The 26103-nt window shown below is 40.3% G+C and overlaps 1 protein-coding gene across 1 annotated transcript; it reads right to left on the bottom strand.

The window, feature by feature from the left end:
• Positions 1-4219: 4219 nt before the first annotated feature.
• Positions 4220-7222, bottom strand: LOC124037155 (forkhead box protein D3-B-like). The gene has a single exon (XM_046351819.1). The coding sequence runs from the start codon at positions 6908-6910 to the stop codon at positions 5810-5812; it is 1101 nt and encodes a 366-aa protein (XP_046207775.1). The 5' UTR covers positions 6911-7222; the 3' UTR covers positions 4220-5809.
• Positions 7223-26103: the final 18881 nt, after the last annotated feature.

Genomic DNA, 26103 nt, shown 5'->3' with positions numbered 1-26103 from the left:
CAGATTATACTGTGTCACCAAGGTGCTTGTTGTCACCTTCAGTCCAGTTACTTTCTGCCAGAGGCACATCCTGTATGACCTTTCAATCCAGTGACATCTACATTACAACCATGTCTCTGTTTCCATTCTGAGGGGTAAGAAGGTATTGGATAAAACACATCACTTCTTTGTGGTTCACACATCAATTATTTATAAATAATAATAACCCCGGACAACTGCTGATTTGCAATGACTTTCATTACAATGAGAAGCCTATAACTCATTGATGGCCATTAGTTATTAATACCCTGGTGTGCCAGCTTTACTTTGTCATTTATTGCTTAATCTCTGTGCCTTTTAAATATTCAGTAACTGCTGCATCTACATTTACTGTCTATGATCTGGCCTGGCTTGTCACCCCTGCTATAATTCTATATTGAAGGCTTTCCAGGTCTTGCCTGACCATGCACTGTGTCTGAACTGGCACCCTATTCCCTAATGCACTATATAGTGAATAGGGTGCCATTTCAAATGCAGACCCAGTCGAGGGTTATTCCTTTGCCCATGTCTCGAATGCATAGAAAAGAGTAGGCAATAGTTGTGGAGAAGGAAGTGAAGCAATGCAGCCTTGTTCTTTGCTTGCCAATGCCACTTGAGTCTATGTCTTATTTTTTACTATACCTATGTTTCCTACCAATCCAATAGAGTGGGAAATGGATGTGGAGCAGGAGACAAAAGGAACGGAAACAGCTTAAGCTGGGGTACTCTTATCACCATCACCATCATCAGGGTGACCAATGACTGAAGGTGCTGCTGCTGGACTCTAGTGGACGCTTGTCTGTTTGCCCTTAGGGGATGAAGGGATCAATTAAGTAATGAAGTAACTCTATCCAATAGGTGACACTTGTTGTTGCTACAACACAGTATTATGACAATAGCAACATTGTAATGGCACAATGGCAGTGGTAGCTAAATGCAACAACTAGGTATGCAACCATATTAATAATAATAATATAATAATAATAGTAATATGCAACCATTTTGTTTTGTTTGCACAGTTAATATAATTATTGACCATTTGCCATAGATCGTAGGTAATTATTGAAATGTATTTGTAGATTTCATTACACACACACACACACACACACACACACACACACACACACACACACACACACACACACACACACACACACACACACACACACACACACACACACACACACACACACACACACACACACACACATTCCCAGTAAATTGCACTTTGGATAAACTGAAACACCTTGGAAATGGATCAATAAAGTATTCTCATTTTTAAGAAACAGTGGGAAATAGGCCTACAAAACAGAGAGATATTATTTTGGGAATGTCACCTGGAATATTAGCTATGTGTCACCTGGAAAATGGACCAATAAAGTATTCTTCGTTGTATAAAAATAGGCTACACAAATCGTAGCCTACATTCCCAACTGAAATACATTTTACAGCTAATAAAGTAGGCAGTACGAAACAGAGTGGTCATCATGGGAATCGGTCATTTGCAATATTAGAGGTCCCAGTTCCATATTAGAGCATTTATTTTATATGGTGAATCAGATGACATAGGCCAGCCCTTATGTGTAACTATATGGGAAATGTGTTCCTTGATTTCTCTGTTGTAGGCCTAGTACATGTCAACTACAAACATTTAGAACACATTTATACACAGACACAACTGTACATAAACGTAAATAATATAGGTGAGGCTATACTGTAATATTGCTATTAGTATTACTCAATCTTCACTCAAAATGCATTGCTATATACTGTATACTCAGCTAAGCTTTAATTTACAGTCCACATTTGATTTTATACAGACCTACTGTATTAATGCAATACTCTTTTTATTTTATTTATGTCAAGTATACGAGAGAATCTCTGTGGTGTTCCATGCTGACTGTGCTGTCAGTATTGAGCGTATGTTAAAGGGTTGTGGGAACCGCTTGTCCTCGCTATCCATACACCCCACCTGTGCAGGGCGCGAGAGCAGGTGCAGCTGCAAAGGTCAACGTCGTGTGTGATTGTGAGCCCCGCGCAATCTACTGAGCGCAGCAACTTACAACAGAGCTCTATAGGATTTTTAGGCCACCCGAAAACGGAAACGCGTCCAAACATTTGTGCGCAAATTATCATTCTTCCCGTGTTGTAAGCCGTTTCGTTGGAGAAGACGTGGCTATGTCAGTATGAATATTAGCCTATTCATCATATTTGACATATAGTAGCTTACTATATACCCTATCTATACGGCAAAACCTGAAAACCTTCAAAATGGCTAAACCAGACTTGTCATGCGTCATTTCCATCCAAAAACGTATTTGATCGAGACCTGTAATAAATATGAATATTTAAATACCAATTTGAAGTTTATTCATATAACTAATATCTATACGTATTATCGTTATTGTTGTCCATAAATAGGTTATGCTTGTTTTTTCGTCTTAATTCAAGTCAAAATAGTTTTAGCTTATTTTTCATATCGGCTCCGATTTGTTTTTCTAAGAAAGTATTATGGGAAAGACAATTATTTCATTGTGCACAATATGAAAACACTTACATATTGTGCACAACAATTCGTCAAAGCAACCTGAGACTGCAACAAGAATAAAAAAGTATATTAACTTTGTCCTGGTATTTAAGCTTACATTATGCAGCCAATTATTTTTGAGGATTGTGATTGTCAAAACGAGTTAGCAGCCCCTGTCAGTCTGCTTAAGGAGCTCTGGTGGTCCACGGTTGCAATAATATATGCCATTTAGCAGACGCTTTTATCCAAAGCGACTTACAGTCATGTGTGCATACATTCTACGTATGGGTGGTCCCGGGGATCGAACCCACTACCCTGGCGTTACAAGTGCCATGCTCTACCAACTGAGCTACAGAAGGACCACGATACACATCGAAGGTTACAACTTGACGTCAGGTATATAAAAAGCATGGGATCTATCATAACCTTGCACTTGTTAAAGAGTCAACTATTTCCCACCAGCTGCCCCTAAAATAGACACACGATTAAATCCCGTTGAATCCAAACAATGTCACAGTGTCCCTATTCCAAGATAAATAACATCTACCAAATCCCTCCAGTATAGGAACCTACTTATTCTAACAGAACAGTAGCCCCTGATGAAAGTCACCCATATAATGCCCCAGGGCAGATATTTAGGACTTGCCTTATGTTTCGCTGTGTTTAAATTGCTTTGCACAAGAATACAGGTGTCAATAAACGCCACCTAGCGATGTTCACAAGTCATTGCTGTTACGCGGTCATGTGTGTATGTTATTTGTGTGTTACATTATTAACAGTGAACACAGACCAGGCAGATCCGAAAAAGACAAGGGGCGGAATGGCTCCATCGAATAAAAGCCATATTCTTAACGAACTAAAGCCTACCGGTATTGCATGACAATATAGACTGTAGACCTATGTAGGCTTAAGTGTTCTCAATTGCTGATGTTTTTGTTTAGCACGAGATGAATTGTTATACTGCCTGCTTAATTAAAATGTATTACTCTTACTAAAGACATAATAGAGAACATGGTAATAATTATGATACACATACCCACATTGCGTCATTCAGAGTTATTTGGAAAATAACCAGCTTGCCAATTAAAATTAAACATTTTAATGAACAACCGTCGGTTGATAAGAGTTCGTTTATTAATGCACACATTTCAATTAGACATTACAGCCTAATATAACACCAACAATCGCCTATCGAAGTGATTGTAGGCCTTACAAATCTCCCCTCACAAGAAGTCCCAAGGTCTACATTTTACTACAGTATTTTTCCTCGAAAGCCAGTAGACCTGGGCTTATATGGCATCATATTAGATATACGTCTTCTGAGAGAAGCCTCTGCATCGCTACTTCCTGTAAATCATCGGTGGTATGTGATATCAAATCGGAGCAATGCGCATAACAATGTAGTCTCATCTGAATGAATAAGAAGTCAGTCGTGGAATGGGCGCCCCGTTATCCAGTGTCATTGAGAAGCACTGCCTCAGCAGCTTCTTCAGACTGAAAGTGAATTCAAGTAGATAACCCTTTCTCTGTTCACATGAGTATCCGTTAAAAATACCCCCCCCCCCAACCCTGGTGCACTGCACCGGCCACACACACCATCCACCATTTGCTGTTTGTGTAAAACTGATTAGCCAGACACAACTGTGAAACTAAGTGTTACTTTTATAGTAGCGACATGCAGACATGTTTATATCTTCTTAGTTTCTCTTGTAATAGGACACCTTAATGTCTCGACATCTGCACTGCATAAGCTTTCTCATTATGAAATCCAGTTTCATTTTCAAGTTAATAATGTCAGTGAAAACATTAGAAACAACTTATTTGATAATATAGTATTTTACTATTTTGAGACACCAACATCTTTTGCAAACCGGGTCTAATGCTTCTATGTTTGTTTCAAGTTTTACCTAAATATACCTAGGGAAGTCAATTTTAAGAACAAATTCTTATTTTCAACGACGGCCTAGAAATAGTGAGTTTTTTACCTTGTCAGCTCGGGGATTCGATCTTGCAACATTTCCGTTACTCGCCCAACGCTCTAACGACTAGGCTACCTTCCGCCCCAGGTAGTGACAAGGAGGCAGAATGTTGAATCGAGCGTTCTGTGGTCTTATCATTTCAAGACATCAGAGTAGCCTAATTTCTGATTTGTGTTTAGGCCTATATTCTATTCCTGTTCAAATATATTTAATTGTTTTCACATCTGTAAATAAGCCATCATAAGGCACTACCACAAATAGGCTATAATGGTATAGTTATTGTCATGCGAAATTCTAAGATGATATCATAATAACAAGCCACAAACTACTTTTAAAGACAGTTGAATTTAGGCCTAACTGTAAATTGATATTGATAATGAAGGGATATTAAATTAAATATTTCCTCATTTGTAATATCAATAGGCATATTTTATATCGATATTAAATTTTAACTTTAGCTAATTACCTGTGTTTTAAGTTACTCATTTATTACTTGCTCGCGGTAATAAACACGTTACGACCCTCTCACCTAATTATCATAAGCATGGCAGTAGAAATATTGAAAGGATAGAGGCCTACCTTAATTATTGGCCTTCAATTAAATGCACCGGTTTGCAATCTGTTTTAATTGTTAAATATGTTTACATTTTTATCTAGGCTATTTGCTTACAAATCCATACTGATAGTTTATCATATCCAAGTCTACTTTCAGATTATTTCCAACTATTAAAATGGTTTAAATTAGAGACGGTTCAATAGTAATTATCACACAGCAGATATATATCAGATCATTCAAAAACTACATAAAGAAAAAATAATACTGTTAATGCTTATTTTTTGGTGGATTTATTAACAAATGAATCCATTTTACAACACAATAGAGCTACATAGAATACATATATTTGAATTTATAGACAGACTATTTGTCCAGACTTAGAATAAGAACATGTTGTATCTCGTATGAAAAATCAAAGCAAAATAGTTGATCATTTTGAACTAACAGTGAGCTCCCATACAAAAGAAAATAGAAAATAATATCAGGAACTCTCGTATAACTACAACTGTTGTACAGTTCAAACACCAAAGAGAAAATAGGTAAAAGGTCAAACAAGTCAAATTCTTTATTTTTTACAAATATGTACAAATATTACCTGTACAAAAAGCATTCCGTTTCTCTCTTTTTTGTTGTTTTTACATGGCTACAGATTGACGGACGCCAGAGTCCAGTGCTGCTTATATCGTGCTGTATACAGTCCCTCCAAGTCTCTAGAAAAATGTAAGTATTTTATTGAGAAGGCCATTTGGACACTGCTGACGTTACTGAGGGTAAAAACTGTCCCGACATGATATTAGATGGCATGCTAAGAATTGGTGCAATAGCTGCTGTTGTCCTGGTTAGGCCATGTGCGCTCAACAACGCAGACTGAACAGTCACCGGAGGCCGCATGAAAGTCTGTGCACTCGAGGACGTGGATACCCCGATGATGTTTTCTATACTGAAAGACGGTCTACTGGAGGGCTCGGACTTGATCATAGACGCTGTGCTAAGGCTGTTAAGCTGCATCTGAAGGCTGGGGCTGAGCTGGGAGTTGAATGCTTTTCTGTTCAGCTCAGCGGAGGACAAAAGAGGGACAGTCGGGGGGAGCATGGGACCTACCGGGTGCATGTAAGGGTACATCCCCGCTGGATGGGTGTAGGCTGGGTGAATTCCATAGTGACGTCCGTAAGGATTCCCAATACTGTAAGCCCCAAAACTTTGCATCATGAGGGCTGTCTGGTCCCTGAGAATATCTGGCTGGTGCCTCTTGAAACGTTTCCTCCTCCGGAGGAAGCTGCCGTTGTCAAACATATCTTCCGATTGTGGGTCCAGGGTCCAGTAGTTGCCTTTGCCAGGGTTGCCCGGCTCCCGGGGGATTTTCACGAAGCAGTCGTTCAGCGACAGGTTGTGACGGATGGAGTTCTGCCAGGCTGGAAACTTCTCCCGGTAATACGGGAACCGGCTGCTGATAAACTCGCAGATCCCGCTGAGTGTGAGTTTCTTCTGTGGGCTCTGGAGTATAGACATGGTGATAAGTGCGATGTAGGAGTAGGGTGGCTTCACCAGGCTGTTTTTTGGCTTGCTGCTTATGGAACCAGACGCGCTTTCCGTGCCGTCTGCTTTGGTCTCTCCCTCCCCGGCGCTCTCGCAGGGACTCCCGGACCTCTCCTTCACTTCTATCTCCTCCACCTCCTCGGAGCGGTCGTGCATGCCTCCCTGGCTGTCGCAGTCGCTGTCCCGCTCCATTCCCTCATCGCATTCGCCAACCACGTCGATATCCACATCCTCGGCAGTGAGCACTGTCTGACCGGACATGTCGTTGGCACTGTTGCCACCAGACAGGGTCATCACAACTTACTTTACCGAGAAACAACCAGGGATCTAGGTGCGTGGGTGCGCACGCGGCACGTAGCGGTTAGATCAGATGTCGCCGGATTCTAAATGCAGGTCGGACCGGCCTGCCAGAGAAACTTAAACGTCTGAAAATATTTATCCAGTCTACTAGGCTACGAAGCGTCTTCTTCTTTAGGGTTTGGTGTGGGTGCGCTTCACGCCACGATGTCCTTCAACCGCTATTTCATAGTAAGAGTGCTTTTTGAGTGCGAAGTTTAGATGACAAGTGCTTTTAAAGCCAATGTTAAGGACTGTCTGAAAGATTACTTTTTCAGTTTAAGATATACTATCAGTCCTGCCACGTGATTGGGTGACGTCAGACGTCCCCGTGCTAAGCCATGCAAACTGAAGTTGTTTCATGGATTTGTCAACAAAGGGACAACAGTAATGCTGCTTTCCACTTTCTGGCTGTGTTCGTCCGTCATAGACAATTTAACCGTAGCTGGGGGAAGCAAAAAATAAAATTGGCCTGCGTGATTGAAAAATCTGATGCGCATTAACTCCGGGCTGCGCTAAATCCAAATCTTAACTTTGCTTAAAACAAATTGCTTGTGTTGAAAGCTGCTGAATGAAAACGTCGACAGCTAAGTTAATTGAATCTCTTCTAGTTATTGTTGTGTATGCATTGAATATAATAATGTTATTTAATTGGGAAATAGGCTATTGGGCTAGTCTATAATGTTTACTGGCTCAGTACTCACATTACTTTATGCATTATTATTACTTTAGGCATAAGACTCATTTGGTAAAATAGATACTTATTTTACTGTCTATAAGAAAAACTATTATAGGCCACCTAAAAATATCAAGTTTCACTTTCACGCTGCATTTTGCAAATAGAACCAGATAATGTGTTGGCAAATATTCAGTCGATGAATTCAGTGGATTTGTCAAAGGTGAGAAGGGTATTAGGCAACAACAATGGAAAATAATAAATAAAGAATTGTTAGCCGATTTTGCCAGAGGTGTTAAGACCTAATTATTGTAAGTGTTGTCATGTGAATAAGTAGGAAATACGGGACCGGGTGAACGCAAAAGTTTAATTCACAACCATGAAGATGCGCCGTATATGTGGGCTGTTCTCATGAAAGAAGATATAAACCAATAGAGAAGTTTCCGGCGTCTTATGAGAAAATGTTGCCCTATGTCATTGTAGCGAGCGGATGGGGCTGATCAGGAGAAGTACATGTTATTACCATTCATGCTCTGATAATAGCGCGCAAACAGCCTGATGATGGTCGGACAAAAAGCACTGTTTATCTATTCAAAAGAGGAATGGTCCATTGCTCATTTATTAGGTCTGCCGTTGCATGGTTTGTTTAGAATACATTTAAAAGGAGAATCTTGCTATCTTACATGTTCTATGTGCACAAGCAATATAAAGTCCTATTGATTCGGTCTGAAACCCACCTCCTGCCTTAATGAAAATATATTTAATTGACAACAGAATCAATTATTCTTACCACCCCTCCATTAGAACTAACAAAAATGTGTAAATTACTTTACGATGGGAACGGAGTAGCAGTTAACCATGACAAGGTCTATTTCGCTCAGTTCAAAGCCCTTCGTCTGGCCTCCAAATCTAAACAGCAATTGATGTTGCAAATCCCTCAGACAGCACATAGCCCTAATACTTTGATTATTTGCGTATAAAACACTATTATGTAGACAACATCATCTTTATTTAGGTCTTACAATAAAACTATTATTAATACTCAATTTGGCCTATTGTTAATAATAATATACCTAATTATTATTTGAATGTTATAATTTTGCAATATTATTACAATATTATAACCATTATATTTATAGGCTATATTTTACATTGTTATCGAGAAACCGTCCAAATTATTTTATTTCAAACAATATGCTCTTATAGGCTATACGTAAATCGAAAATAGACCTGTACCAAGGCATAAAGGAAACCTATTCTACAATTTGAGGATCTAATATTAGGCTACATAATTTCTGGCATCATTAGATTCCTCATTCCCGAGCCTATATTTTGTTATCGAGGGTTTGGATGCGATTTAATCTGAAAACAGGCGCCTCGCTGCCGCGACCTCGGTCTTCTCTCTATCCTTTAATTCTCCCTGGCATTCTCCCTGGCTCGTGGGGCTCGTGCCTAGTGCTGCACCTATGACGCGTCTGCTCCTTTTGTTGAATAAAAGTCTTATTAATTCAATCATATCGTCAATAATTGTGTCATAGTGAAAAGGGACAAGGCCCTCCGATTAGACATGCATTCAGCTAATCTTCAGCTCTTGCAAGCATCCGGTGACCTGTGTGATGTGTCGTCTATCAATACTGGGCTATTTAGCAGATGAAATCACAGCACACCAACTCCTTTCTATAGCCTATCCAGCTACCAATGACACCACACAACTATTTGCGTAACATGTTTGTTTCCCTTTTCACAAGGTAGTTTTTATGTTTATATCATATTGTTGTTTTTTTTGGGGGGGGATACTTTTCTTTTTATTTGTGCATTATTGACTAGATTTGGGCATCTTAGAAACATTTAGAGACAGGTCTAGGCTATCCTAAAAGGCTCATTTTAAAAAATCCGACGTGCAGCATGTTGTGAAAGACGGGCAGCGTAAATGGGTTATTACGATATTACAGCAAAAAGGGGTTCAAACCCCTCCTCGCTGTGATCTTTCGAAGCCTCATAAGTCCGCTTTTTTACCTTCGCAGTTTAATAATAAAATGTAGCCTACATTTAAAGCACATGCACGGCTTAGCCCGACAAAAACCTTTTTAGAATAATAAGCGAACTCTCTCACTATGAACCATTAGAGGACGCAGCAGCGATAGCAGATAGCAGTTGACAGACCGTATACAGTCGCCGCGTCGCTGCGTTGCGATGTGATTACCAAGCAAGGTCAGAAACAAATGCCACCCTATACGGCAAAACCGTGTAGAATTTCTGCCTAATTAAATTGCTTAAATAAAAAAGATAAGGTTGAAATTGAAAGGTGTGGCAGAGAGAGAGCGAGAGATCGAGAGAATGTGTGCTCTGAAGAAAAATAAATTCCTAGAATGGAAACGGGAAGGGGTGTTGAAGGCTGCACTTGAAGCAAGAACGGCGCGTAATAGTTACGCACCGCTACATATTTAATTACGCACAGCCATATATTCCCGCACTATACTTGTATACGCCATAATGCTCCATTATTTTCACTATTAATTAATATCATACACAATTAAAACATCCTAAACATCGAATAATGTGTTATTGTCTGCAGAGGAAAAATCATCAGAAGACTCGGCGCGTTCTTGGTGAACTGTGCATAATCGCTTTAGTGGTGGCTACAGAATCAAAGGATGCTCTCTCCTCTGTTTAAACCCTTCCCTTCCAGGAAAATGTGGAGCTGGAGCTGCCGCAGATGAAGGGCTATGGCTCCTGTTATTAGCCTGATGCTTGTGAGTCTGTTTGGCGTTCACCACGTTTCGTTTCAGCAGTTTCAGACTGTATTTTGAGATTTATTTTATCCAAGGTTGAGATTATTGGAATCAATCTAATCAAGATGGTTTTATACATCAATCTGACGTGAAAATGTTGGTTTGGCCCAACGCCTCGTTTCAAAATATTTCCAGTTGGTGTTCTGGTTGATATAGCAGTGTATTGTCGATAACGTTCATTTAACGATTTGTACAACTTGACTAGGCCACTGATATTATATTTTAAAAAATTGGTCCATTTCGCTAATAACATGAGGGGCCTTTTGTCAGAGTGTGATACAACAAGGATGTAGGCGTTCAATGGGTACACAAAAGGTGCAGGAAATAACCATTGTTATAATGAAGAAGATTGACAGCAAAAATGCGAAGTTAGAATTTGTTCAAGTGTGCAAAGAGCTGCTCCTGAAAAACAGATTTTTGAAAGGCAACTGATTTAATTAATTATCGGAGAGCAGTTGGGGGCAGCAAGCGAGTAAAACGGTATGATAAATTAATGCCATTGTTAGCGGTCTTTTAATTACGGCTATTATGTTAATTATTTTACATCACTGCCGAATGATCAGCTCGTCACGTGCCATTCTCTGGAAAACTGTTCTTTTCATCTAGGAAAAAGAAAGAGGAAGGTGTCATGTTATAGGCTACTTGAGTGAAGAAGAAAACAACTTTTAATTTAAACGCAATCTCAAATTAGATTTTTCACTGTAGACACGGCGATTGTAGACACGGCCCTCAAGGCTATAAACTACCCACCAGAAGGCAGGATCTCAGCCGTTCCTTTTTGGGGGAATTCGCCATTTCACCCCGTTGAAGAATCCACTCTATCAAGCTGCAACTTTCTGTCAAACAATATGATGTAGCCCATTTTTAACCGTCCCTTTTGTAGAATCATCGCAGAGCCTCGCACCGTCATAACAATGCATTAAAGTGGCCAAAACAGAGAATGTGTGTCGCGCTCTGCAGATGCGCCGGAATGATAACGACAAAATTGCTTTGGTAGGCCTATACAAAATACAACATGACAGGATGATACTGTTAACAGCCAAGAGGAAACAACATGGACAATCTGTAATATCACGGCCTGTAAACTGGTCTATGGCTGATTTATCGAATGGACACCTGAGTTAGAACACCTTAAATGTAGAGCTGGCAGAACTGATGATGGATATGAAAGGGATTTGCTATGGATACATGATCAATTGATCGCGATAATGTCACACATTACAATATGATTCTAGGCCTTCACTTTCGATGCATGAATTTGCTTCATATTGCTCTTCTTCCATACCTTTTGATAGATAATGTCCTCCTGGTCCCTAAAATAACACTTTTAAGTTGCATCATATTTTCAGTTATTTAGTCAATATTGTCTGAAATTTAAGTTCATTTCACTCAATTTGTGTGCATTGAAATAGGACATTTGAGTGTCGTTTTTCGCTTTATCCTCAACATTTGACAAATCCATTGACAGATTTTTGTAACGAAATATACACTGAGTGTACAAAAAATTAGGAGCACCTTCCTAATATTGAGTTGCACCCCCCGTTGTCCTCAGAACAGAATCAATTCATCGGTGCGTGGACTCTGCAAGGTATAGGTATCGAAAGCGTTCCTCAGGGATAATGCCCCGTCTTCACTCCAATCATTCCCACAGTCGTGTTATGTTTGCTGGATATCCTTTTGGGTGGTGGACCATACTTGATTCACACCGGAATCTATTGAGCGTGAAAAACCCAGCAGCGTTGAAGTTCTTGACACAAACCATACCACTTTCAAAGGCACTTAAATCTTTTGTCTTGCCCATTCACCCTCTGAATGGCTGGCCCGCGCGCGCACACGCACACACACACACACACACACACACACACACACACACACACACACACACACACACACACACACACACACACACACACACACACACACACACACACACACACACACACACACACACACACACACACACACACACACACACACACGTCTCAATTGTCTCGATGCATAAAATCCTATATTTTGTCTCCTCCCCTTCATCTACACTGACTGAAGTGGATTTAACAGGTGACATTAATAAGGGATCACAGCTTTCACCTGGACTCACCTGGTCAATCTGTCATTGAAATCAGGTGTTCCTAATGTTTTGTACACTCAGTGTACTCAAGGTTATTGTTATTCATTTTTGACTTCATTGCTGGGTAATCATTACTTTATTTTTATTTACCCAACAGTGGGTAATTTCTTACTCTCTTGCTGGGTTATATTTTTTCTACCTTCTTTCTATTACAGAACCTGATCATTTGTAAAAGTACAAATACTTCTAGCAATAACAATGTTGCAACGTTAATACACAGTCTAGAAGAAATTCATAATGACATATGGCCAATCATGACAAATTGTAGGTAAAACAAACATGTACATTTTCAGTTATTCATTTCCAGCTACAAACTGAAGTCATGCAAAAGATAAACAACAAATAAGGGACACACAAATAAGCAAACCATTTAGAAGCACAATTCATCATTTAAAATCACAGTAGCCCTGCCAATTAAAGCTGAGGAATGGGGCTGAAGAAAAGTAAACACTTTCACTTTCATTTATGTAAAACAACAAAGAAAACACAATGTCTTCTGCTCCAGAGCCCGCCCATTCATGATGGTGAATAGTAGCGATTGTCCCCGGGAGTCAGAATCACCGGTACACCCGAACCCGAATACCCGAAAACCGACCTGGGACCCGATCGGGTCCTGATTGATTATCATTGGGGTCATGGGTCTATTTAACTGCAGCTGATAAACCAGAGTGGACCCTAATGGCCCCCCGACCATGGCTCTGCATAGCCTATATCATATTTATTTTACACTAATAAGGTGAATTTATTAACTTATAGAATACCTATCCAACATATAAAGACCTAGTCATTAACCAGAAGAGCAACTTGGCTCATAAAGATCATTTTTTGGTCACTCGGTTCCCATCGGGTCTGGTCTAGACCAGGAACTGTTAGGGTACAGGTCGGGTCTAGGTCGGGTTGTCCTCGGGTCCGTTCTGGTCTAGGTACACATTTTTGGACCTGATAAAACCTCTAGTTCTGGTCTCTAATTTTTCTGGTCGCCTGGTGGAGATATTCAGCCATGTTGGTTTCAAACCAGCGATTAGAGAATATGATTACAACATGTTGAACAATAATCAAGCCACACAACACTTTTTTTGCACAAGCTTGCGTGCACGCACACACACGAATTGTGGCCTTTCCGATTGCTCAGGGCCTCTTTCCCCAGTTGCACTGTAATTTAAGCATTATGAGAATCGTACCAGGTGCATCGTTATTTACAAGCCAACTTTGTTTCCCACTCAAGCAAGTAGAGTGAACATTCGCTCGGTTCGTCGTTATACCACGTGTCGATACTTATAGGATCAAAAGAAAAGCAGCGCTGCTCTCAGATAAGCTGTCTCCATTCAAATCTTACCTAGAATTATTCCACAATAAATCTACTGTCGACGGATCAGCTCCTAGAGAGATATTAGGCCTACCATCTATGGCTACAAATAGGTTATTGCGGCTGATTATTACGCCTACCCAATAATAACGCACCAAATCACAGATTGGGCACATCATTGCGCACATTTTAGCAGACATCATGAAACACATTGAGGCAAAGAATTACAGACAGTAGCCTAGTTACGCAATACAACTCAATTGATTGAACATGACATTGACTTCAATATGATTGAACTAGCCTATGTATCTTTTAATGTGGTCATCTCGGTTTTCATTTGAAGCATAATTTTACCCTTCACTTGTTTGTAACCGTTGCAAATACTTTGGCAACGCTGTGATCGTAGACAACTTCTTTCTGAAGTTATCGGCAGTCACAATCAGACAGATAACCTAAACATCTTGATTCTATGTTTTGCTGAGAGATCATCTATGAATGAAGTGACGCGGAAATGCAAAAAAAAGCAAAGTACTGAGGTTCTGCACTTTGGCTGCCCTTGGCGTGGTCTGGATCACTCATAGATGTGCAAAGGTTTTTAAGAGCCATGTACGTTCCTAAACGAAGACTCCGGGAAACACCTCGGCTACTGAAGATACATCAGAAGAAGATTCGGTAACACGTTACTTGACATTCAGCGTCTGTTGTGACATATATTGCATTACTTTATGGCTGGTTATGACAGCTACATAAGAGCGTAAAATACCACACAACCTACCAGGTAGTTATTTTATAGCTGGTTATGACACCTACATAAGAGCGCCAATACCAACATAACCTACCACACAAGGCAATACATTCCATTACACTATAGTCTAAAGGTGTCAACAATATGTGTATGTTATATATACAGTATCAGTCAACATTTTGGACACATCTACTCATTCCAGGGTTTTTCTTTATTTGTACTATTTCCGACAGAATAATAGTGAAGACATCAAAACTATGAAATAACACATGGAATCATGTAATAACCAGAAAAAGTGTTTAACAAATTAAAATATAATTTAGATTATTCAAAGTAGCCACCCTTTGCCTTGATGACAGCTTTGCACATTCTTGGCATTCTCTCAACCAGCTTCATCAGGTAGTCACCCGGAATGCATTTAAATTAAAAGGTGTGCCTTGTTAAAAGTTAATTTGTGTAATTTATTTAATTCTTAATGTGTTTGAGCCAATCAGTTGTGTTGTGACAAGGTAAGGGTGGTATACAGAAGATAGCCCTATTTGGTAAAAGACTGAGTCTATATTATGGCAAGAACAGCTCAAATAAGCAAAGCGAAATGACAGTCCATTAATTTAAGACATGAAGGTCAGTCAATGTAGAACATTTCAAGAGCTTTGAGAGTTTCTTCAAGTGCAGTCGCAAACGGCATCAAGTGCTATCATTTAACTGGCTCTCATGAGGACCGCCACAGGAAAGGAAGACCAAGAGTGATCTCTGCTGCCGAGGATAAGTTCATTCGAGTTACCAACCTCAGAAATTGCAGCCCAAAATATGCTTCACAGAGTTCAAGTAACAGACACATGTCAACATTACTGTTCAGAGGAGACTGCGTGAATCAGGACTTTATCAGCCTTTATGGCCGTATTGCTGCCAAGAAACTACAACTAAAGGACAACAGTAAGAAAAAGAGACTTGCATGGGCCAAGAAACACAAGCAATGGACATTAGACTGGTGGAAATCTGTCCTTAGGTTTGATGAGTCCAAATGTGAGATTTTTTATTACAACTGCCATGTCTTTGTAGGTGAACGGATGATCTCTGCATGTATGGTTCCCACCATGAAGCATGGAGGAGGTGTGAGCCAGTTAAATGATAGCACTTGATGGTGTTTGCGACTGCACTTGAAGAAGCTTTCAAAGTTCTTGAAATTTTCCGCATTGACTGACTTTCATGTCTTAAAGTAATGATGGACTGTCGTTTCTCTTTGCTTATTTGAGCTGTTCTTGCCATAATATGGACTTGGTCTTTTACCAAATAGGGCTATCTTCTGTATACCACCCTTACCTTGTCACAACACAACTGATTGGCTCAAATGCATGAAGGAAATAAATTACACAAATTAACTTTTAACAAGGAAAACCTGTTCACTGAAATGTATTCCAGATGACTACCTCATGAAGCTGGTGGAGAGAATGCCAAGGTCGTGCAAAGCTCTTATCAAAGCAAAGTGTGACTACCCTCCTACTTTTTTCAATTTCCGCCTGAAGACATACCCATATCTAACAGCCTGTAGCTCAGGCACAGAACCAAGGATATGCATATATATGAATGTAGGAGAATAACACACAATAGATCTGGTTTAGAATAAACAATGGGAAAAAAAGTTTTATTTTTTGTATCATCATCTTTAAAATGAACAAGATAAAACAAACATTCAGATAGGATGATGGGGACAATTTCAGTGAAAAACACAAGAGGGCAACAATACTTGTGCAAAGCTTCAGAATGATAACTTCCAAAATGAGTGTGCTACATGACATTTATCATGAAGTCACCCAGGTGTCCCACACAAGTAGCCCAAATGTACCCAAGTGGCTAAATTTGGGAAGTTATACATTTTGAATGGAATAACTATATACAAAATACCAAAATGGTATTCTAACACCCCCCTAAAACATTTTTTGAGAAAAAGCATGAAGAAAAAAATATATATATACACATTTACAAAATAACATTTTCAATATTTGGAAGACCCTCAGTCCTCTACACAATATTATGCTGCTGATGCCAGGTGCCACAGCACATCCATGCCTGCAGAAATACATTTGTGCAGATGAACACCACTTGTGGCAGGAGCTGGATGAACCAGCTTCAGTGGGGGATGGACACCTTGGCACTGGGGGCTGCCATTCGGAGTCAGTGTCACTGTGAAAGAAAATGTTCAGTTAGAATAGTTTCACATATGAGCCCTGTATCAACAGGTATAATAAACAGATAAATATATATAGAGTACAGGGAACATAAGGTTGAATATATTATTATAGACCTGCTAGATCTACTGTCTATTTTATATTATTGTAATGAACTTCGTCTGTTGTTTGAAGAGAGGCAGACCGAAATGCAGCGTGTAGGTTACTCATGACCTTTAATAAAGATAAAGCGGTACATGAAATAATTGAAAATACAAAACAACAAACAAGTGAAACAAATTACAGCCTATCTGGTGACTAACACAAAGACAGGTACAATCACCCACGAAATACAACGCGCACTCAGGCTGCCTAAATACGGTTCCCAATCCGAGACAACGAGAATCAGCTGACTCCAATTAGGAATCGCCTCAGGCAGCCAAGCCTAACTAGACACACCCCTAATAATACACACTCCCAATTAATACAACCCCAATACGAAATACAACATATAAACCCATGTCACACCCTGGCCTACCCAAACATATAACAAAAACACAAGATACAATGACCAAGGCGTGACAATTATGACATTTCAGCTAGATCTACTGTCTCTATTATATGATGACAGACCAGCTAGATCTACTGTCTTTATTATATTACAACAGACCAGCTGTATCTACTGTCTCCATTTCACTTTGGCCATTGTTGTGGGCCTGCCCTCCCCTCAACAGTCTCAAATAGGCTATTTCATTTCACAAATAATATTTTATATTATTAATTTCAAACAACAGCATTAGCATGAGAAGAACTTACCAGTCCAAAACGATGTCCTCTCCATTCAGAAAATATTCCTCCATTTGGGAATCGCTAAATGAATCGTCCTCGATCAATTTCTTCGAAAATTGTGTGTACATCTGTATATCTAGACTTAGATTGAGCTTTTCCTGACTTAGTCGCCATACTGATTGATATATAAACAGCTGAATATGCGCTTTACCAAAACAACGCTGTGCGCAACATGCTTTGCTCCTTCCAGTATGAAACTTCAATGGCGAATGACCCTCGTTATGCTGGAGTTTACTACATGGGTTGGTCTTCCAACACATAAACATTACATATTGCCGTTTACCTCAGCTCATTGGCTATCTACCCAGCAAGATTTCAAGATGATCAGTGGTCATTGGGTTAAAATACAGTCAATCAATGAAACAGCGGTCATATCATTGGTGCACAATGTCATTACTTGTTGTCTTCAAATTGGTTTCTTTCAGTCAATACATCCCGCGAAATGACCCATCAGGTTTGGTTGTGTTACAAACAAACCAGTTGATTGCAATGAAACCAAACATGACTGGAAAAGTCACATTCTATGTGTGTATTTATCTCGAGTGTGTCGTCGAAAATGGAATGAGACGGAATTAACGACACAAGCGGTTCTCAAAATGTTTTGTGTTAGGCTATAAAAATGTATTTGATCAAACAATAGACCATTCATTGTGTAACAATGAGCATTGGGATTGCAAACAGAGGAAGGTCGTCAAAGGTAAACAAAGGTTACGCCTGTGCTGGTTGAAATAGTTGTTTTTAATGGGGCTCTATCCTCAGATAATCACATCGTATTCTTTCGCAGTAAATCCTTTTTTAAATCTGACAACGCAGTTGGATTAGCAAGATTCTAGGCTTTCGACCCATGTGAGACACTTGTATTTTCATGAATGTTTAATATGACTATTTATGTAGCGATCACCGTATGTTGTCGAATTTAATCCCACTAACGGGTTCCGTGCGCAGAGAGGTTAACAAGGCACACCTGTTAACTGAAATGTATTCCAGATGACTACCTGATGAAGCTGGTGGAGAGAATGCCAAGGGCGTGCAAAGCTGTTATCAAAGCAAAGTGTGGCTACTTTGAAGAATCTCAAACATAAAATATGTTTGAATTTATTTAACACATTTTTTGGTTACTACATGATTCCATATGTGTTATCTCATAGTTCTGATGTCTTCACTATTATTCTACAATGTAGAAAAGGAAACCCTGGAATGAGTCGTTGTCCAAACTTTTGACTGGTATTGTATATATATATACAGTGCATTTGGAAAGTATTCAGACCCCTTTGACAAAGCAAAAAGTTTAAAAAAGAATGTTTGCAAATGTTTAAAAAATAAACTCAAGGACATTCAGAGACTTGTCCCGAAGCCACTCCTGCATTGTCTTGGCTGTGTTCTTAGAGTCAATGTCCTGTTGAAAGGCGACCCTTCACCCCCAGTCTGAGGTGTTGAGCCCCCTGGAGCAGGTTTTCATCAAGGATCTTTCTGTACTTTGCTACATTCATCTTTCCAGTGATCCTGACTAGTCTCACAGTCCCTGCCTCTGAAAAACATCCCACAGCATGATGCTGCCACAACCATGCTTCACCATAGGGGGATGGTGCAAGGTTTCCTCCAGACGTGACGCTTGGCATTCAGGCGAAAGAGTTCAATCTTGGTTACATGGCAAACTCCATGCGGGCTGTCATGTGCCTTTTACTGAGGAGTGGCTTCTGTCTGGCCACTCTACCATAAAGGCCTAATTGGTGTAGTTCTGCAGAGATGGTTGTCCTTTTGGAAGGTTCTCGCATATCCACAGAGGAACTCTGGACCTCTATCAGAGTGACAATCGGGTTCTTGGTCAACTCCCTGACCAAGGCCCTTCTCCCCTGATTGGTCAGTTTGGCCTGGCGGCCAGCTCTAGGAAGAGTCTTGGGGGTTCCAAACTGTTTCCATTTAAGAATGATGGGGGTCACTGTATTCTTGGGGACCTTCAATGCTTCAGAAATGTTTTGGTACCCTTCCCCAGATCTGTGCCTCGACACAATCCTGTCTCAGAGCTCTACGGTCCATTCCTTTGACCTCACGGCTTGGTTTTTGCTCTGACATACACTGTCAACTGGGGGACCTTATATAGACAGGTGTGTGCCTTTCCAGATCATGTCAAATCAATTGAATTTACCACAGGTGGACTCCAATAAAGTTGTAGAAACTTCTCAAGAATGATCAATGGAAACAGGATGCACATGAGCTCCTTTTTCGATTCTCATAGCAAAGGTTCTGAATACTTATGTAAATAAGGTATTTATGTTTTTTATTTTTAATACATTTGGAAACATTTCTAAAAACCTGTTTTCAATGTGTCATTATGGGGTAGACTGATGAGGAACATTTTTTATTTAATCCATTTTAGGATAAGGCTGTAACGTAACAAAATGTGGAAAAAGGGGAAGGGGTCTGAATACTTTCTGAATGCATTGTATGTATTTAATTGTCCTTAATAAATGATCATTGTAATTGCGCACACATTAATGTCAGACATGTACCTACTCCGATGCTCTGTTGCTGATAACTGGGATGAATGCAGGAGCAGATTTCAGGACCAGGACAAGACACCTTATTTTTGACAGATGACTGATATATGGGCATGTACGTGATAGGCTTGTCAGGCGTATATGATTATGACATTTATAATGCTTCTTGACAGTGTCTTAAAATGTATTTTCTTAGTCCAAGTAAAGTGAAACAGGATGTTAATAATGCTTCATGACAGTGTCGTAAAGTGTATTTTCTACAAGTTATTTCAAATATGATGAAAAAACATGACTAAAGAACTCATTAAAACATCAAAGGATTTAAGAAACAAACTTTTAAACAATAGGAAACCTATTGGCAGGGACAAAACTAATTTGAATAAATATGGGTTTTGACACTTACATAGGTGTGGTAACCTGCCATGAAATAACGCAATATATGTCGCAACAGTTGTAAATATATGGGTCATGAAAATGTTATGACCATATTATGAGAAGTTATGTCAGCTGTTATGACATATTATGACATGGTTTTGAATATCTAAGGTGTTATGTCAAGTAAAGTGTTGCCGAAGATTCGAATGACATTCTTAACGCGATTTTAAGAAAACCTTCCATAAAAAAAACACTAGAAAACTTTGGTAACATTGAGAACATCTAAGAATGTTACTTTAAAACATATACATTCCGTTCTCAGTAACAAAACTCTCTATCCTCTATCTTGTTAAGTGTGTTCAGGTGTGTTGGCCGCGCCCACTAATTGACCCCACCTAATTAGTGCTTGTTTCCTTTGAAATGAGGTCTGTTTGAATAGACTAAAATGAACAGCTTCGTATGTGTAAAAAAATAACATCTTGATGGCTTAGTGGTATTAATTCCAGGAAAAGATTATAGGGTCGAATCTCACTGATGACATGTCACAATAAAAAATAAAACATGTGTTTGCATGAGTAATGCCGAAGGAAATGAATTTCCAGGTGTCCTATCTGTGCTTGGAGTTTAAAAAAAAGTTAACCCCAAAAAAGCTAGCAGTGTTAATACAACTTCTTATTGAAACAGTGAGGGAAAGTTAAGTTATTAAAAACACCTCAAAATAAAACCCTAATTTCCGTCATTCAGGACAGATGGGACAGAGCCCCCACCTGTTTTAAGCCCAACATGTTTTGAATGTTAATTTGGCATTAATACGAGTCACTTATCAGTTTGCAAACAATCTCTTTTTTTGCATTCTTGAGTAAGGCAGCTCCAAAATGCAGGTGTTTCAGCCCAGCTCAGTGCTTTCTGTGTTGGCAGCGAGAAATTATAGATAAAACGTTATTCATACTCATCAGCCATTATACATAACCATAACACAACAAGTTGGAAATCACAAATTCAACAATGCATGGTTTGGAAGGAATAAACTTTAAGCATTGCAAAGCAATCACTATTTTTGCAAAGCAATCACTATTTTGCTTCCCCTGGTATTCGGTGGAGAGGGTTGTGGTTCAAGTCTGGGTTTAAGGGTCTCTTTTCGAAGCTTAAAATGATAAACATTCTGCTGTGTTCAAAACAACTGGAAACTCGAAAATCTCAGACTTCAGTGAGACAACTGGGAACTCTGAAAAATTTGAGCTAGTACTGGGAAAATAAAGCAGTGCCACCTAAATAAAATAAAAATATATATATCAAGCCCAAACATTTTTGGGGGGCTGTTTTACATGTTATTTTGCCATTAATACGTGTCACATACACAAACAGGCAGCTCCAAAATGTAGGTGTTTCAGCCGAGCTCAGTGCTTTCTGTGGTGGATGGGCAGGCCAGCAGAAAATAGGAGCATTGCACCGTGATTGGCTCAGCATTGCACCGTGATTGGCTCAGTATTCTGTCACTCATGGGGACACTACATCAGCCACCTTTAGTAAGGGTAGACATCAAGAATGTGAGCCCTTTGGGTGGGGTAAATGATCACCGTTCTTATGATCATTTTGACCCCACGGGGTAAGATCTTGCGTGGAGCCTCAGATCGAGGGAGATTATCAGTGGTCTTGTATGTCTTCCATTTCCTAATAATTGCTCCCACAGTTTATTTCTTCAAACTAAGCTGCTTACCTATTGCAGATTCAGTCTTCCCAGCCTGGTGCAGGTCGACAATTTTGTTTCTGGTGTCCTTTGACAGCTCTTTGGTCTTGGCCATAGTGGAGTTTGGAGTGTGACTGTTTGAGGTTTTGGACAGGTGTCTTTTATACTGAGAACAAGTTCAAACAGGTGCCATTAATACAGGTAACGAGTGTAGGACAGAGGAGTCTCTTAAAGAAGAAGTTACAGGTCTGTGAGAGCCAGAAATCTTGCTTGTTTGTAGGTGACCAAATATGTATTTTTCACCATAATTTGCAAATAAATTCATTAAACATCCTACAATGTGATTTTCTGGATTTATTTCTCATTTTGTCTGCCATAGTTGAAGTGTACCTATGATGAAAATTACAGGCCTCTCTCATCTTTTTAAGTGGGAGAACTTGCACAATTGGTTGCTGACTAACTACTTTTTTTGTCCACTGTAAGTATCTGATACATCAGAAAAGCAGAACTTAACATTTGGTACAGAAACTTTTTTTTTGCAATTACAGAGATCATACGTTTCCTGTAGTTCTTGCCCAGGTTTGCACACACTGCAGCAGGGATTTTGGCCCACTCCTCCATATAGACCTTCTCCAGATCCTTCAGGTTTCGGGGCTGTCGCTGGGCAATACGGACTTTCAGCTCCCTCCAAAGATTTTCTATTGGGTTCAGGTCTGGAGACTGGCTAAGCCACTCCAGGACCTTGAGATGCTTCTTACGGAGCCACTCCTTAGTTGCCCTGGCTGTGTGTTTCGGTTCATTGTCATGCTGGAAGACCCAGCCACGACCCATCTTCAATGCTCTTACTAAGGGAAGGAGGTTGTTGGCCAAGATCTCGCGATACATGGCCCCATCCATCCTCCCCTCAATACGGTGCAGTCGTTCTGTCCCCTTTGCAGAAAAGCATCCCCAAAGAATGATGTTCCCACCTCCATGCTTCACGGTTGGGATGTGATGTTTTTGGGGGTGTACTCATCCTTCTTCCTCCAAACACGGCAAGTGGAGTTTAGACCAAAAAGCTCTATATTTGTCTCATCAGACCACATGACCTTCTCCCATTCCTCCTCTGGATCATCCAGATGGTCATTGGCAAACTTCAGACGGGCCTGGATTTTAATCCATGACGGCGTAGTGTGTTACTAAAGGTTTTCTTTGAGACTGTGGTCCCAGCTCTCTTCAGGTCATTAACCAGGTCCTGCTGTGTAGTTCTGGGCTGATCCCTCACCTTCCTCATGATCATTGATGCCCCACGAGGTGAGATTTTGCATGGAGCCCCAGACCGAGGGTGATAGACCGTCATCTTGAACTTCTCCCATTTTCTAATAATTGCGTCAACAGTTGTTGCCTTCTCACCAAGCTGCTTGCCTAATGTCCTGTAGCCCATCCCAGCCTTGTGCAGGTCTACACTTTTATCCCTGATGTCCTTACACAGCTCTCTAGTCTTGGCCATTGTGGAGAGGTTGGAGTCTGTTTGTGTGTGTGGACGGGTGTCTTTTATACAGGTAAAAAGTTTAAACATGTGCAGTTATTACAGGTAATGAGTGGAGAACAGGAGGGCTTCTTAAAGAAAAACTAACAGGTCTGTGAGAGTCTGAATTCTTACTGGTTGGTAGGTGATCAAATACTTGTGTCATGCAATAAAATGCAAATAAATTACTTAAAAATCGTACGTGATTTTCTGGATCTTTGTTTTAGATTCCGTCTCTCACAGTTGAAGTGTACCTATGATAAAAATGACAGACCTCTACATGCGTTGTAAGTAGGAAAACCTGCAAAATCAGTGTATCAAATACTTGTTCTCCCCACTTTATTTACATGCATGTTATTATCCATATTGGCATATACTTTATGTGTGTGTTACAGGCTTATACTCTCCTAAAGCAGCAACACATGTTGAGTAACAAAAGGCATTACCTAAACGGATCCATAGAGTCCAAAGTCACTCACAAGACCATCAGCATTTGACTTCACCCCAGCTTTCCCTTCAAAGGTGCAATTCACAACTTTAAGGACCAGACATTTAAAATGGGTTTAGAATATTTACTGAGGGAAATTGAATGGATGTGAGAATGAGGATTCAGGAGGGGAATGAGAATGGACCGGATGAAGCAGAGGGCTGCAGATTAAAAGCCCATTTATGCTTGATCTGGAAATGTGGAACCGAGGCTCCATATAGAAGGTGTGATGCAATCGAAGACTCCAGAGGCTTGCTGTGGCCAAGTCAAGCATTGCTGTGCGCCTTCCACATTCTGTAACTATGCTGAGGGCTCCATATAGCTCTGTATAGCTCTGCATTGACATGATTGGTTGAAGGTAGACGCGGGTGGCTTACATCCTGTATAAAACACAAATTCACTTCCATGACAAACATGGATCATTTTTTTGTGGGAAGGATAACAAGTTTAAAAAATAAAAATAAAAAATAAAAACATTTGATAGGCATTTCAAAGACACCTAAATTAGTTTGAACTCCTGGAAAGAGATCGGGGACGTAATGGTGATACAAGCTTTATAAACAAACAAACTCCTGTATAAAACAGAAACTCACTACCTTAAAATTGATAATTTTGAGGAAAGGCTACCAGAAAAATCATCTTTATAATGATTAGGGATTTCAAAGAAAACAATTTGTTTGAACTACTGGAAAGAGATCGGGAAGGCAATGGGGATGCGATAAAGAAATCAATGGAGTTAAATCAATGTTAAATCCACGTTAACAGTGGATATTTGTCAAATCCGTCATTGTAACAGGCCCACAATGATTTGGATATATTTGGCTGTTTTTAATGCGTAACATTTAGAAGTTTTTCCAGATTTAAAAGTGACCACTAAATGCTAACTCCCATTCATATAAGCTGGTAGCATAGCTAGCATACAGAAATAGGTGTTGGTAGTTAACTGTAGTTAAAACCCTGTAATGCAGTTGATTAATGACATGAACATGTATTGGAGTTGACTTCCGTACAAACATTATACTCCGATTTCTACCTCAACATGTGAAACACACACAAACAGCCTAAATGTTGTTCGTCTGCTGTTTGAAGAGAGTCAGACCGAAATGCAGCGTGTAGGTTACTCATGACTTTTAATAAAGAAAATAGCGGTACATGAAATAACTGAAAATACGAAAACAACAAACGAGTTAAACTAATACAGCCTATCTGGTGACTAACACAAAGACAGGTATAATCGCCCACGAAATACAACGCGCACTCAGGCTGCCTAAATACGGTTCCCAATCTGAGACAACGAGAATCAGCTGACTCCAATTAGGAATCGCCTCAGGCAGCCAAGCCTAACTAGACACACCCCTACTAATACACACTCCTAATTAATACAAACCCCAATACGAAATACAACATATAAACCCATGTCACACCCTGGCCTACCCAAACATATAACAAAAACACAAGATACAATGACCAAGGCGTGACAGAACCCCCCCCCCTAAGGTGTGGACTCCGGGACGCACCTCAAGAGCATAGGGAGGGTCCGGGTGGGCGTCTGTCCATGGTGGCGGTTCTGGCTCGGGACGTGGACCCCACTCCATAAATGTCCTAGTTCCTCCCCTTCGCGTCCTAGGATAATCCACCTTCTCCGCCGACCATGGCCTAATAGTCCTCACCCTGATCCCCACATAACTGAGGGGCAGCTCGGGACAGAGGGGCAGCTCGGGACAGAGGGGCAGCTCGGGACAGCGGGGCAGCTCGGGACAGCGGGGCAGCTCGGGACAGCTCGGGACAGCTCGGGACAGCTCGGGACAGCAGGGGCAGCTCGGGACAGCAGGGGCAGCTCGGGACAGAGGGGCATCTCGGGACAGAGGGGCATCTCGGGACAGAGGGGCATCTCGGGACAGAGGGGCAGCCCGGGACAGAGGGGCAGCCCGGG

This window comes from Oncorhynchus gorbuscha, linkage group LG06 (assembly GCF_021184085.1).
Source record: "Oncorhynchus gorbuscha isolate QuinsamMale2020 ecotype Even-year linkage group LG06, OgorEven_v1.0, whole genome shotgun sequence".
NCBI classification, from domain to species: Eukaryota; Metazoa; Chordata; class Actinopteri; order Salmoniformes; family Salmonidae; genus Oncorhynchus; species Oncorhynchus gorbuscha.
Note: the sequence above shows the minus strand (reverse complement) of the source record. Positions and strands in the feature narration are given on the sequence as shown.

What these genes read in the sequence shown, in the direction of transcription:
- LOC124037155 (XM_046351819.1), bottom strand. Translation starts at nt 6,910, where the DNA reads ATGACCCTGTCTGGTGGCAACAGTGCCAACGACATGTCCGGTCAGACA.